This window comes from Canis aureus, chromosome 18 (assembly GCF_053574225.1).
Source record: "Canis aureus isolate CA01 chromosome 18, VMU_Caureus_v.1.0, whole genome shotgun sequence".
Lineage (NCBI taxonomy): Eukaryota > Metazoa > Chordata > Mammalia > Carnivora > Canidae > Canis > Canis aureus.
Genome location: NC_135628.1, coordinates 33864010 through 33877381, shown reverse-complemented (window position 1 = coordinate 33877381; position 13372 = coordinate 33864010). Strand labels below are relative to the sequence as shown.

General features: G+C 34.8%; 1 protein-coding gene across 3 annotated transcripts in view; it reads right to left on the bottom strand.

Moving 5' to 3' along the window:
- VWDE (von Willebrand factor D and EGF domains) overlaps positions 1 to 13372 on the bottom strand; it is a 99158-nt gene that overhangs the window by 17043 nt on the left and 68743 nt on the right. For 2 of the 3 annotated variants that reach the window (XM_077856739.1, XM_077856737.1), the window contains 3 exons: positions 13179 to 13274; positions 12375 to 12470; positions 9523 to 9626 (listed from right to left, as the gene is read on the bottom strand). In XM_077856739.1, coding sequence (XP_077712865.1) covers positions 9523 to 9626; positions 12375 to 12470; positions 13179 to 13274 — 296 coding nt within the window. Of the gene's footprint in view, positions 1 to 6151; positions 6456 to 9522; positions 9627 to 12374; positions 12471 to 13178; positions 13275 to 13372 lie in introns of those variants that run through there. The other variant, XM_077856738.1, reaches the window with a different exon arrangement.

Below are 13372 nucleotides of genomic sequence, written 5' to 3'. Positions count from 1 at the left end.
TCCACAGACTTATTTTCACCAACAAAAATAATAGATAATAAATATAAATAATAAACCCACATATTTGGCACTTAATAGATGACAGTCATTGTGAAAAATCATTTCTAATAATCTCATTTTCAATTTAAAATTACCCAGTGTTCCCATGAAATAAATATTACTTACCCCTATCTTACACATGAAGGAATTAAATATGAAGGAAGTGAAGCTCTCTGTGCATGTCTACATCACTGGGAAGAGGTGGAGCAAAGATTTGAGGCTGAATTAAACTCAGGCTCCCCCAACTCTAAAGTCCCAACCCAATGTCATGCTGCTCTCCTACCTTTCGTTTTATTTCTGGAGAATGCTCTTTCTTATCAGACTCCTTTCTAGATATGGATGCATATTCCACAATTAAAATAAAACAGGCTACTAATTCAGAAAGTCTTCTTGAAATGTGTTCCATTCAAAAATACCTTTGCTAGATAAGTGAATAAATTAAAACCCCTTATTTTAACATGCATTGTCTTTTTTATCAGTGCATACTGTGGATCGAAAAGATATGGAGGGGGAGAGATACCCAAGAGGAATCCTTTATTGAAATTATCAAGTGGTCTTGAGCCATTGAAAGCCATTGAAAATTCTCAGCTTTTTTTTTTTAAATAAGTGATACGATGCAATTAAATAATAGGCTTCCATTTCAGATAGATACGCATTCAAATACAACCACTGCAATACATAAGTAGCAGCATATTAAACAACTGGACTTTTCTGGCCTTTGGAATCTTTATCTGTAAAATGGGGATGAATCTCCTTATCTCCATAATTTTGTGAGGTCTAAATAATTAATATTAGTTAAAATCCCTGGCGTTGTGTTCAATACAGTTTAGTTTTATTTCTCTCAATGTAGCCTGACAATTTGATAATCACATAATTGATCTACTTCAAATCAAGGAAATACTTCTGATTCTCATAATTCGCTACTGAAAAAATCTATGAAAAAAGAGTGGATGTTGACTGGAGATAGTATCATAGGTAGCATTTTTCTTTAACATTTATTCTCATGAGCTTTAGTTTACCTGCCTCAAATACATAATTTTTTTAAAATCCAGGGGTGCGTGGGTAGCTCAGTCATTTAAGCATCCAGCTCTTGGGTTTGGCCCAGGTCATGATCTCAGGGGCATGAGATTGAGTCCCGCTGGGGGAATCTCCACTCAGCCAGGGGTGTGGTGGAGATCTTTCCTTCTGCCCCTCCCCACACTGGTAAGCACACGAGACAGAGCATGAGTGCTATCTCTAAAATAAATAAATAAATCTTTAAAATAGTTAAAAAGAAAACTCAAATACAAAAAACTTCCCTTGACAACAATTTTCTATCTAGAATTACCATAATTTCTCAAGAATAGGGGTCTATTCTGGCCTAATTATTTACCTCAATTAATTTCAGGAGCGCCAAAGTCAAACTCTTAGTTATTTAACTCAACTAACTTCAGCATCACAAAACCCATGGTATACTGGGATCTTCCTGTATTTAGAAGTCTTATATACCCACCTCAGAACATGAACTTTCTCATAGCCTAAATACAGGCAGCTCCACCCATGTAACTCTTCTGGCTGTGATCATGGCTAGTCAGAGCTGGACACTGGTTCAAGCCTACCCAATCCTTAGACTTTCATTACCTTCTGAGTTTTTTCTCACTCTAGACTTTTGAACTAAACGAGATGTTTTCTAGCCAGTGGGTGGCTGCTATGGGAACTGAAAGACTGCCATGTGGATTTGGTGGCTATATTGGATCCTGAGGAGGATCCATAAAGGACAGCAGAGTAGAGAGAACTAGAAAATTTCAGAAAAACCAAGGGAAGATGAGCTATGCAGCTCTGGTAAGAGAAAAGAGTGGGTCTATTTTCTTGATTGTTTCTGGTTCCCATTAATCCCAACTTTGCATCTTGCCTTTGAGCTTTATGAGATTTCTCTATATTCTTTTACTAAGTCATTTTCACGGCGTTCAATTAGACTTACAACTTGATGCTTTGTATGTTCGAAAAGAGGCAGTTTTCAGCAAAGTACGACAAGACAGAAAATGAAGGAAGCTGGGGGCAGTTAACCACTCTTCAACACAAGGGATAGGTAGCCGTCCCCATACATATATGCAGCAAACTCTGAAGTATTCCAGGCTGTTGCGAACAGATAATCAGAGGATATGGTGTCAATGATGCTGCCCATCCTTTTTTTTTTTTTTTTTTTTTTTGCTGCCCATCATTTTCAACATCATTGAAGAGTTATATGAGGAGGTCCTTGGGAAGCGAAAAACTGACAAAGTCATCAACAGGCTCATTTTTGCCGCCCATTGTCAGGATTAATGGCTGAGTTCTATGAAAAATGTAAGGTATCTAGGAAAAGACTTTGTAATATGTTTCTTTTTTTTTTTTAAAAAAAAGATTATGTATTTATCTATTCATGAGACACACAGAGAGAGAGAGAGAGAGGGAGAGAGAGAGAGGCAGAGACACAGGCAGAGGGAGAAGTAGGCTCCATGCAGGGAGCCCAACGTGGGACTCGATCCCAGGTCTCCGGGATCAGGTCCTGGGCCGAAGGTGGCGCTAAACCACCAAGCCACTGGGGCTACCCAGATGTTTCTTATTCAATGTTAAATATTAGAAATTTCAGCATAACTGTATTTTACTAATGTTTACAAATATATCATCTCATCCTCTTCATCAGATGAGGAAAATATGTTGAAAATGTATGGATTCTTAAGACTATCAGGATTTTCTTTTTCTATAAAGAATTGAGTTGATGTTTTTGGTATCATTTGCAAACAGTGACTGAGAAAATATCAGCTACAGGGCTATCAAAGTCTCAGAAGTAATTAATACATTCCACATAGATCATCTACAAATCTTTTATGAACAAAAGAGGCTATTCCTCTTTTGTTTCCCCATTTAACATGTTTAATATTTAGGCTACTTCATATCATTTTAGAAATAAGAGGCACACATATCATGAAGAATGAATTATTAAGTGGCATAAAGGAAAGCAAAATATTACATTATTTAATTAATATAAATACACTGGTTTAAACTCTAGCACATAAGTACTATAAAAATAATTACAGAGTAATAATGATACTTATAAAATATATAATATATATATGTTCCATTATTGATTCTAAATATTTACAGATAATTTTAATCTAAAATTTAAAATTTTATTATGTATGTTGTGATTTGGATAAGTTTCATAATTCATGAATATGAAAAATAAGATATATTTATAATTCCATCAAAAAGATTATGATACTTTAATATTTTAGAAAAAGGGCTGGCAGGGATATTTTAAAAGTTTAGAGAAGTTTATATTTAAATAGAGGGCCAGAGAAAGGATTGGAATATTGGACAACTCAAACATTTCATTTAAATGTTAACATGAATAAACACAAAAAGCCAAGCATATTAAACAAAGCCTATAATCTGAATTCTTTTTGGAAAATGATTTATAAGGTAAACATTGAAAGGTACACATTTTAAAGCATTTTTGCTTAAGTTCTCAGACACTCATTATCTTCAAAGTATTATCCAAATGGATTCTGGATAAAACATTTTAAAGTTAATAAATGTAAAAATATCAACAAGAAGTAAGAAAAATTAAATTTCTTCTCCATAAATTTATCAAATTACTTGCTTTTCTAAACTCATATTATATTTCTAAAACATTACTTTCATTTGCATGAGTCATTAGCTTTCATAAAGAGCGCTTTTATATAAAATCTGTAAACCATAGCATTTCTTCATTATTAGCATGTACAGGCCCATTAAATCTATTATAAATGGATAGTCTACTGATTAATATTTTAATTGTAGCTTGGGGTTCTTGATGTAGATCTAGAAAATATTAATGAAAGATTAAAAGTGTTGGTTTAGACATTTCAGAATAAATCCTTGAGCAATTATAACTTTTTAGTCATAAAAAATACATTGAAAATTAATTTAATAAGGTATTGATAAAGTTGCTATGTTGAATACAGCAAAGGTCATAAAGAGACAATTATTAAAATTATATCTATTTTTATTACATCTATTTTTGTAGGAATTTTAATTCCAATTATTAACTTTTAAAAAGTATTCAGTTTTTTTTTTTTTAAGTATTCAGTTTTATCTAGTTTTTTTTTTTTCTTTCTAGGACTTATATTTTTATGAGAGCACAAAAATTGAGACACACACTAATTGTCAATTGCATTGTCATTCTGCATTCATGTATCTGTACTTTTGGTAACAAAGTAAAACATGGTGAAATACTGTATTTTCTTTCTTTTTTAAAATATTTTATTCATTTATTCATGAGAGATACACAGAGAGAGAGAGAGAGAGAGGCAGAGACACAGGCAGAGGGAGAAGCAGGCTCCATGCACCGGGAGCCCGACGTGGGATTCAATCCCAGGTCTCCAGGATCCCGCCCTGGGCCAAAGGCAGGTGCCAAACCGCTGTGCCACCCAGGGATCCCTCTTAAATAATTATTTAAAAATACCTTTCCGTAAATATGAAATAAATTAAAATCTCTTTAATTCTGACATTAAATGCTATTATTTACAAGATTCTTACCAAAGTCAGCATAATTTTAGTCTAAAAATGTCTTACTTTATCTTATAGTTTAAACATGACTTAGAAAAAAAATAAACATGACTTAGGAATGCTCAATATTTCCACTTAAAAGAACAAAATGAGTTTTGTGAACTTGCATGCTTTAAAATAGATATCTTCAAATTAAAATATTTTCTGGGGGTGCCTGCGGGCTCAGTTGGTTAAATGTTTGCCTTAGGCTCAGGTCTTGATCTCTGGGTCCTGAGATTAAGCGTGGTGTCAGGCTCTCTGCTCAGTGGGGAGTCTACTTCTCTCTCTCTCTCTCTCATAAATAAATATAAAAATATTTTTTTTAAATTAAAATATTTTCTGGAAAAGACAAAGTGAGGTCAAATATGAGATAGGAGAGGAAAAGATTTATAACTGTAGATAATCTAGAATTATTTATATCTGAGGCAAATCCTTCAATCACATGTTTATACTTGTTGACATTACCTACTTCCCCAATAATTAATGCCATTAAGTTTTCTTTTATTGGGACGCCTGGGTGGCTCAGTGGTTGAGCGTCTGGCTTCGACTCAGGGTTCTGGGATTGAGTCCCACATCAGGCTCCCTGAGAGGAGACTGCTTATCTCTCTGCCTGTGTCTCTGCCTCTCTCTCTCTGTGTCTCTTATGAATAAATAAAATCTTAAAAAAAAAAAGTTTTTCTTTTATTTAGCATTCACTTCTCTTTTGATATTTGTAGAAGGATTTGATTTTGTGATAGTTTCTCTCTTTGCTTCTACATCAAAATAGATCAAGGTACCAAAAGAATGGAAAAATGAAACAGACAATTTCATGCTCTTTTTTACATATCAGTACAGTGACCAAGTAAGCCTTCCAAGACAAAAATTTCATTATTTCTTCCACTTCATTCAGAAGTGGTACAGGTTAGAGCAACAGAAAGACTTGAGGGGAAAAAACAGCAAAACTAAATATAGTATTTTTATCATGGAAAAATGATGGCTTTAGTCTCTGGAATATAGCCCAAAGCAATAAGTACAATGCAGGGTATGTCTTCTAGTAGCTTACTATTGTCTCGTCGGTAACACTGACTTCCTTCTAAGGCTGGATTCTCCGGAATCCCCTTTTCTATGTGGTTCTCGGTTAGAGTTTGCTGATGAGAAAAGCTTTCCAGAGAGACAGGAGATGGAAATGGAAGTCATTATTTTTTCAAGGTGTTTGCATCTAGGTATTTGGATAGATAAAAAAAAAAAATTACAGTGGCTTTGCAACAATTTTTTTATAATGACCTGCTTTGCTTGAGAAATTGGTGGAGTTTTTAAAGATTCTCAAGTATTGCAGCAGCTCTAAGAAAGTTGAAAGGCATCTGCTTGAGCCTTTAGGCTGTCTTCAATATGTACTTCTCTGAGCTCCAGCAGCTGCTTTCCTGACCTCTACCTCCCCTTTCCCCACCCTCACCTCCAGCTCTTCCAAGAATCCTCAGAGTTCCTAATTCTGCATTAAACACTTCATATCTGGATACATCAAATGGCTTCTGTTATGTTGACTGATGACTTACTCTTGATGATAAAGACACCATCACAGTAAGAATTGGGAAATACTCAGTTTATTAGGTTATGGTGAATGTCTCAAATATCAGATACATCATCTCAATATGAAAATAACAAATCACATTTCCAGGTCAATTCAGATTACCTGGATTTCTTCTTTGATATTCTCTAACAATGACAGGTAAGAGCATTCTATATGTTATTAGTTTCTTCAGTCTTTAAATAATTTTTAAAATTAGGTTCAAATCAACTTCAAGTAGTTATCTTCAACTTTTTCTGAATTAAAAATTTCATTCTTACAACAGGCTTGTGATGCACATAACTTGATATTAATGGCGTTTTGTCTGTAGTAGGAAGAGGGAAATCAAGTTTCAATGAATATTAGAAAACCATTTGACCCTTGCTCATTATTTGTACCTCCTTTTCTCTGATGTGACAGAAAGCTCTTGGTTCTACGTTTGCCACTGCAGACTAAATACTGTTCTCATAAAACTAAGATCTAATCCAGATCATATTTAAATATCAAAGCAGTTGTGACTAAATGGAGCTTGGATACTACATTACTCCATCTTGACAAAAGGTTGTATTCAAGAAACATCCATGCTGAATAGAAGCCAGGACATTTCTTCCTGAAACTTTTCAGGAAAAGACTGTTTTTTCAGTGTGTGACAACATTTCTCTCCAGTCTCTTTCCTCATTTTTTTCCTTCTACAGGTCTATTCCTCTATTCAATGTAATAATCGTAATAATCGATAACCAACTTACACAATGTTTTCTCCATACTAGGCATATGTGTTAATTTAGTCCTTTAACAATCCTATGATTAGGTGTTATGAGCACCGTAGTACAGATGAAGAAACTGAAACTCAGGGGGTTTCAATACCTTGCTGAAGGTCATAGAGTGAATAAGTGGCAGGGCCAATGCTAAATGTACCTAGCAGCTGGCAGCAAGTTCTGAAACCTCTGGAAGCCTTTCATAAATCCACCTGTCTTTAGCACTTGTTTCTAGCTAGAAATTCTCGTTTTGTTGCTTCCATTGAAATTCTAGCAACTCAATCACTATCTTCCATTATTTTTCCCCCCACTACCTCAGGATGCTGGAAGAAGGGCCAGGAAGGTAGACAGGGAGGGAGCAGGGAGGAGTTCGGGGAGGAGTCAGGGAGGGTTCTGTGAAACCCATAAATAGTAATTGTTTGTTTGTTTTTCCCTGTTAAAAAGAAATTTATTTTTACCCTCTGTTATTGCTCACCAATGAGCAATAGAGTAAAGCTCAAGTGAGAACTGAAGTCAAGAATTTGGAAGAGAAGATTATAGGAAAGTAGGACATGGGGTCCCTGAGCTATTTTTTTTTGTTTGTTTGTTTTCCTTTTCCTTCTCCATGACCCACTGTTCTTTCCTTCCTTAATAAGACTCCAGGTACAGTCTCAGCAGCACCATTAGTGGGGATGAAGATAATCTGAGGAGGGAGTGAGGTAGTGAAGAAATAGATAAATATAGGTTATAGAGAAGACACCTAGTTTAGTATGTCAAAGTGGATTTGAAAGCTTTTGAAGTCATAGGGTTTTCTGTGCCATAAAAATCTCAAATAAAATAAAATAATAGACATGTTTGCTGCTGAATCAGGGCATTCGGGTTTTTACATTTATTGTTCTTAACAACAGTTAATCAAATGGATACTCAATAACTTTGGTATTCTGGTTTTCAAAACACAGTAATGTTATGAGTTTTTTTTTGTTTTTGTTTTGTATGCATCCAGGCTGGACACCAGGGCAAGGAGAAGTGCAAGTGCATGTCCACTTTGCCTCTAAGCCACATTGATTCACTATCACACTTCAGAAAGAAAATTCTTTATCATTTTTCAAATTATGGTACTCCAGCAGACTGATATTCACAACCTTGGGCTTTCTGAAATGCTAAATAGAATATAATTGCTATTTATTTATTTTTTAAAAGATTTTATTTATTTATTCATGAGAAACAGAGAGAGCGGGGGAGAGACACAGGCAGGGGGAGAAGCAGGTTCCATGCAGGGACTCAATCCCAGGTCTCCAGGATTATGCCCTGGGACGAAGGCTGTGCTAAACCCCTGAGCCACCCAGGCTGCTGTATAATTGCTTTTTAAATTAAAACTAATGCAGATTAACTTTAAGAAACTTTCGAGAGCTCTGCTGCCTTTCTGTTGTTGTTGTTTTTGCGATTAGCATTACCCTCATACATACTGGAATTAGGACTGACAAAATACCTTGGCTGTAGATATTTACAAATTTAAGACTGGAGACAAGATAAAATTCAGTTTAATCTTGTAAGCACAGATTTGATTACAGAAACTCTTAAAATAGATGTTTCTATAGCACTGGCCTTCTAAATAAGTGTGGGGCTCTATCAGGAACTCTAAGAAAGCATCTATTTTTCCTTTGTTTTCTTGATTTTTAAAATTTAAATAGATCCAAATTCTAATGATAAGAAGAGGGTTTTTTTTTTTTCTTTCCCTGAAATTGATTCTAATAGGGAGCAAATAAAGAGAAAGAATTACAGTCTGATGGGACACCTGGGTGGCTCAGTGGTTGAGTGTCTGCCTTTGGCTCAGGCCGTGATCCTGGTCCTGGGATTGAGTCCCACATTGGGCTCCCTTTGGGGAGCCTGCTTCTCCCTCTGCCTATATGTTTCTTCCTCTCTCTCTGTGCCTCTCACGAATAAATAAAATCTTAAAAAAAAAAAAGAAAAGAAAAGAAATACTGTCTGAGAAAAGAATGAGGATAGACAAGGTTTTTTTTTTTTTTTTTAAAGATTTTATTTATTTATTTATGAGAGACAGAGAGATAGAGAAAGAGAGAGGCAGAGACACAGGCAGAGGGAGAAGTAGGCTCCATGCAGGGAGCCCGACGTGGGACTTGATCCCGGGTCTCCAGGATCCAGGATCATGCCCTGGGTAGAAGGCAGTACTAAACTACTGAGCCACCGGGGCTGCCTGATAGACAAAGTTTTAATGGCACACAATTCATCCTCAAATCAATCAAGTAGTGGATTTAAAAAAAAATTGAGGGAGGAGGAAGGTAGTCTTTTAATCTAGTATTTGACCAAAATATAAATTAATGGTCTTAAGTCCATATTGGGGAATATTGGTTTTCTTTCAGCTCCAGTGCCATGAAATAAAACATTATACTTGCCAGTCATATCTATTCATTAAAATTCCTTAAGTGCACATCAAAATTTTGAATAAGATAACTCTATAATGATACAAAATGATATTATTTTTAGTTTCAGAGGCAAATAGTAAATCCTCCCATGTTTTTTATTTAGAAGTAAAAGAAAATAAACATAATAGGTAGGTGTCAATTGCTAAGTAGAATATCTGAGTAGACAGCAGATGTCAATATATAATATTTATTTTCTGTTTAAAATTGAAAATACCTGTACTTTCTTTTCACATTTGACTCCAGAATATCCATTGCGACAGGAGCACACATTGGGAAATACACATCTCCCTCCATAAAGACACTTCTGTTTGCAAATTGCTGCAATACACAGATTTTTACAATTACTGTCCTTTGACACAAATGCTTATGACATCATCTATTCTGGTGGTCTGAAGCCATTCAGCTACTCAACTATAAAATAGTCATAAGATTTTATGAACGACCAACTGCAGTCCCATCCTTGTGCAGCCACTGTGCATGCACACACACACACACACACACACACACTCAAACACAAAAAAACAAGACATTCAAAACACAACACAGTATTTTCACATTTCTATGAAGATATTATTAAAGCAAATAGAATTTTCATTGGCTACACTTTAAACACTAGGTATATGGTTTTGTTTTCTTTAGAGAGGAGATACAAATCAGCAACATAAAATAGAATTCATAATTTGCTTTTTAATAATTTAGCAAAAGTTTAAAAGAGATAATTCAGTACTGGCCAGTGTATGGAAAAATTGACAATTTAATATACTATCATTGACTGTAATAACTTTATTAGAAACTCCCTAAAGGAATGCCTGGGTAGCTCAGAGGTTGAGCGTCTGCCTTTGGCTCAGGGCGTGATATCAGAGGGGTAGGATCGAGTCCCACATTGGGCTCCCTGCATGGAGCCTGCTTCTCCCTCTGCCTGCGTCTCTGCCTCTCTCTCTCTCTCATGAATAAATAAAACATTTAAACAAACAAAAAAAAGAAACTTCCTAAAAATTTTTACACTAGCAATTTCTTCCTTAAAATCTCTTCTCATGAAATCTAATACCTATACCTATCTCAATATACCTCAATATCGATCTACTTATCTATCATCTATCTATCTAATCTATCAACCTACACTATCATCTATCTACCTACTGACTTATAGAGAAAATGCCTGGTAGAGTAATACTCTGTAAATGACTATAATGTTCAAAATAAGAGTAAAAATCAAGTGAATGTCATATGTATATATGTACATATAAATTATGTTACATTTAAAATTACATTTTATATGTATTACAGAACTTAATATTCCATTCAAAATTATGTTTTGAAGGACATAGAAAATGCTTTTAAGTAATACTGAGTGAAAATAAGCATAATATAAAATTGCATACAATACAGTTATTTTTCATGAGAGAGGTATCTGCTTCCAGAGCTCGTAATGAAAGCTTGTATAACTCAAGAATAATATTTTCTTTGGTATAAGTGCAACATTAAAAGGTTATGTTCTTCTCAGGGCTGGTAGGTATGGTTGGGCAGGTTGTGTAAGGCACAAAGTTCCACAGCTAAAGAAGAACTTTTCACATCACAGACATCATAGATTTGAATATTTGTTACAAGAACTTTCCAGCAGATGGCAATAAGACATCTAGTTCAAGTAACGTCAATATTTAGAATTTCTGGACAGTTGGAAATAAAGGATTTTGAGGAAGGGGACTTTGAAAAATTCTCAGAGAAGCTGCAAGGTACAAAATTAGAGGCACATCTTCAGGCCGTGGTCAGAGTACTTCAATCCACACACACTAGGTCACGTCCCACATTAATGTGCTTTTAATATCTTATCATTCTCCCTCCTGGTCCACATAGACCTCTCTCCAGAGTAAGCAGGCCAAATTGACGGTAATAGCTCTTTTTTCTAGCAATTTAATCACACTGACCTTCAAGCAGATCAAACTTTTGAGCAGATATTTCCTAACTAGGTACTAGCACTTAGTGAATTCTTTGATAATATTTTCTTAGAATGAAAAATGTACAAATTATAATAGCAGTTACCAATAAAATAAAGTCAAAGAGTCATAAAAGATATATGCAGATTCTCTGGTACATGGAAAGAAGTGTGGTTCATAAAATATCAAAAAACAGGGCAAGTATTTCTAGTAAAAACACATGGTCATTTTGCAACTGTATATATTCAGTTTACAATGCACTTGGATCATCAGTTTTGAAATGATGCAATTATTGATCACTTGAAAATATTGGGGGGATTTCCAGTTTTTCCCATTGAGTCAATTATTCAATATTTATTTATTTATTTATTTATTTATTTATTTATTTAAAGATTTTATTTATTTATTCATGAGAGACACACACACACACACACAGAGAGAGAGGCAGGGAAGCAGGGAGAGGGAGAAGCAGGCTCCATGCAGGAAGCCCGATGTGGAACTTGATCCCAGGACCCCAGGATCACACCCTGAGCTGAAGACAGGTACTAAACTGCTGAGCCACCCAGGGATCCCCAAGTTTTTAAATATTTTAACATGGTATTTCAAGTTTTCATAAATTTCAAAATTTCATGAAATTTGATTTTCTTCAATATCCTGACACCTCATCTATGTAACATCTATGACTAAAACTAAAGGGAACTATATTAACATACTAAAGTCATAAAAGGAATTAGTTCTGGGTGGTGAAATCTGGGACAATTTAGTTTAAAATTTTTTTTAATATTTTATTATTTTCATGATTAATATGTATTTTTCTCATAATATGAAAAAATACTCAAAGTGTATATTAAGTGCTTCTTCAGCACACCTGAGAGAACTTCAAAGGCAATGCACAGACTGTAATTTGGAGTTAACTCTATCATACAAAATCTTAAAATCATTTTACCATATTTTCTCCTTTTGAATGGGTGTAACAATGAATAAGATTTTCTTTATTTCTAAAACCATTTTTTGAATGGATCAATATGCTGGGATTTGCTCTTTTCTGTGATTTTTCCTCACACTACACTTTGATAATTGTAAAGATTCAGGTTCAAGAATGTAGACTAAAAGACAAAGTTTGTAGGCTTACGTATTTGACACTGCCCTCCTTCCCATGTGGTAGGACAATGGCATATACTGGGAGCAATACATTCGCCACCATTTTTACATTTCTGAAAGCAGAGAGCTGTAAACAGAAATATAAAAAAGTTAAAAAATTAAACCGCAAAAAATTTCACTAAAGGAGAGAACCAGTTAAAAGTTGATGATTTAAAGTTTTCTCGTAACATTTTGCCAAGAATATTTTTCACTGTTCTTGCTGACTCTAATAAGTTGGTTTTAATAAGTATATAACGTTCCACTGATCTAATGCATTGTGTTTCAACTTTTCCTCAATTGTTGGATATTTAAGTTGCCTCTTATTTTTCACTTTGATAAATACCTTATAATAGCTGATAATTTTAAATAATAATTTAAAAAAGGAAAAAAAATGAATCATTTGGATGAGGAGAGCTGCTATCACCTCAAAATCTAGCCAGACTTGAAAGCAGGAGCACCCCAACTTGGAAGGTTCTGAATTGGTTGGTCTGAGACAGGGTGGAGGAATGTCATTTTTTACCGTTTCTCCTGTCTTCTACTTAATGACAAGGAGACAGGACTTAAAGACTTGTCATTTATGTTGGCAATCACAGTGTAGAGACTGGAAAAACACCCTCTTTCTCTGGTAACCTGAAAGAATGAATTCAGAGCGCTTGGCATTTTACTCTATTTCAAAAGGGAATCCCCTAAAGTAGGAACAAAAAACACAACACAACAAAAACAAGGAAAATGTTTTTTTGTAGTAAATTCTGCTTTATGTTCTCATGAGGCTTTAACATTTGAAGAGTATTCTTACCTATGTTGCATTGTTTCCCTCTCCAACCGGAAGGACAAGAGCAAATGTTTGGTCCCACGCATTTTCCTCCATTCATGCACATGGGATCACAGATACCTTAAGGTAAAAGGATGAAACAGCCCTGAAACAGCAATACTTTTGAGATTTAATGTGTCTGCTTTACCTGTGGTTGGCAAATACATCCAGTGGTGTCT